The sequence below is a fragment of the Penaeus monodon genome, chromosome 31, assembly GCF_015228065.2.
Source record: "Penaeus monodon isolate SGIC_2016 chromosome 31, NSTDA_Pmon_1, whole genome shotgun sequence".
Lineage (NCBI taxonomy): Eukaryota > Metazoa > Arthropoda > Malacostraca > Decapoda > Penaeidae > Penaeus > Penaeus monodon.
This window is the reverse complement of record NC_051416.1, coordinates 18,674,501-18,675,371: the sequence shown is the minus strand read 5'-3', so window position 1 is coordinate 18,675,371 and position 871 is coordinate 18,674,501. Positions and strand designations below refer to the sequence as shown.

Genomic DNA, 871 nt, shown 5'->3' with positions numbered 1-871 from the left:
GCTTTTTTTTTTTCTTTTTTATCCCAGAGGAGTGATGTTTACTCTTCTTTATGAGACAGAATAACTATCTAAGAGGTTTCATCCGAAATCATGGAATGAAACATGAACTCTTAAAAATGAATCAAAAGATACGCGGCATATGATAATATTGCCTTTGGAGTTGGTAAGTCATTTATGTATGTAAAAAGAGTCCATAAACTTACGAACTGAGGGTTGATTCCGCCGTACAGAATTGTGGGTTTCTTCAGGACCTTGAACCCGTCGTCGGGGTCCACCTCCATCTTGAAGCAGGCGTTCACGTAGGCGTGGGCGTTGACTGCTCGCGGAGTGATCTTGAACGTGCGAACCTGAGGGAGGCGCGTGGAGAGGACTTTAGAGGCTAATAATGCATCTTCAATATAGCTTGATTAGTGCAAAATCATTTGAAGGCTAATAATCGTTTATGGAATGCAAAGAGCATTCGAAGGCTAATACCACAAATACAGTATACCCTATTCAATGTAATGATTGCTCGACTATAAATTCAACATGAATATCAAGAAGCCCGCAAGAGCGACCGCTTGGCTGCGGCGGATCTCGCTCTCCGCCCACGCGCGACGTCCTTCGTACCTTGGTGTTGGCGCTGGCGGGCGGGAGGCTGACGGAGAGGATGATGCTCCGGGACATGTCCGTCTGGAGGAACTGCTCGAGGTCCATGTGCGAGGTGGAGCCGTCGTGAGCGTGGCCAAGGGTCAGTTCGGCGCCAGCCATCAGCAGGGTCAGGAAAATGTCGGACTGGAAGCTGATGTGGGCGTGCTTCAGCATCAGGTTTCCGGCCCAACAGCCCGCCTGTGGCATGGGAACGAGCAAGGACTTGACTGACTGACTTAGT

The 871-nt window shown here is 49.0% G+C and overlaps 1 protein-coding gene across 1 annotated transcript in view; it reads right to left on the bottom strand.

The window, feature by feature from the left end:
• LOC119593062 (probable aldehyde oxidase 2) overlaps nt 1–871 on the bottom strand; it is a gene marked incomplete at both ends in the record, with an annotated part of 7,381 nt that overhangs the window by 3,621 nt on the left and 2,889 nt on the right. The window contains 2 exon segments of the mRNA XM_037941966.1: nt 204–347; nt 610–828. Coding sequence (XP_037797894.1) covers nt 204–347; nt 610–828 — 363 coding nt within the window.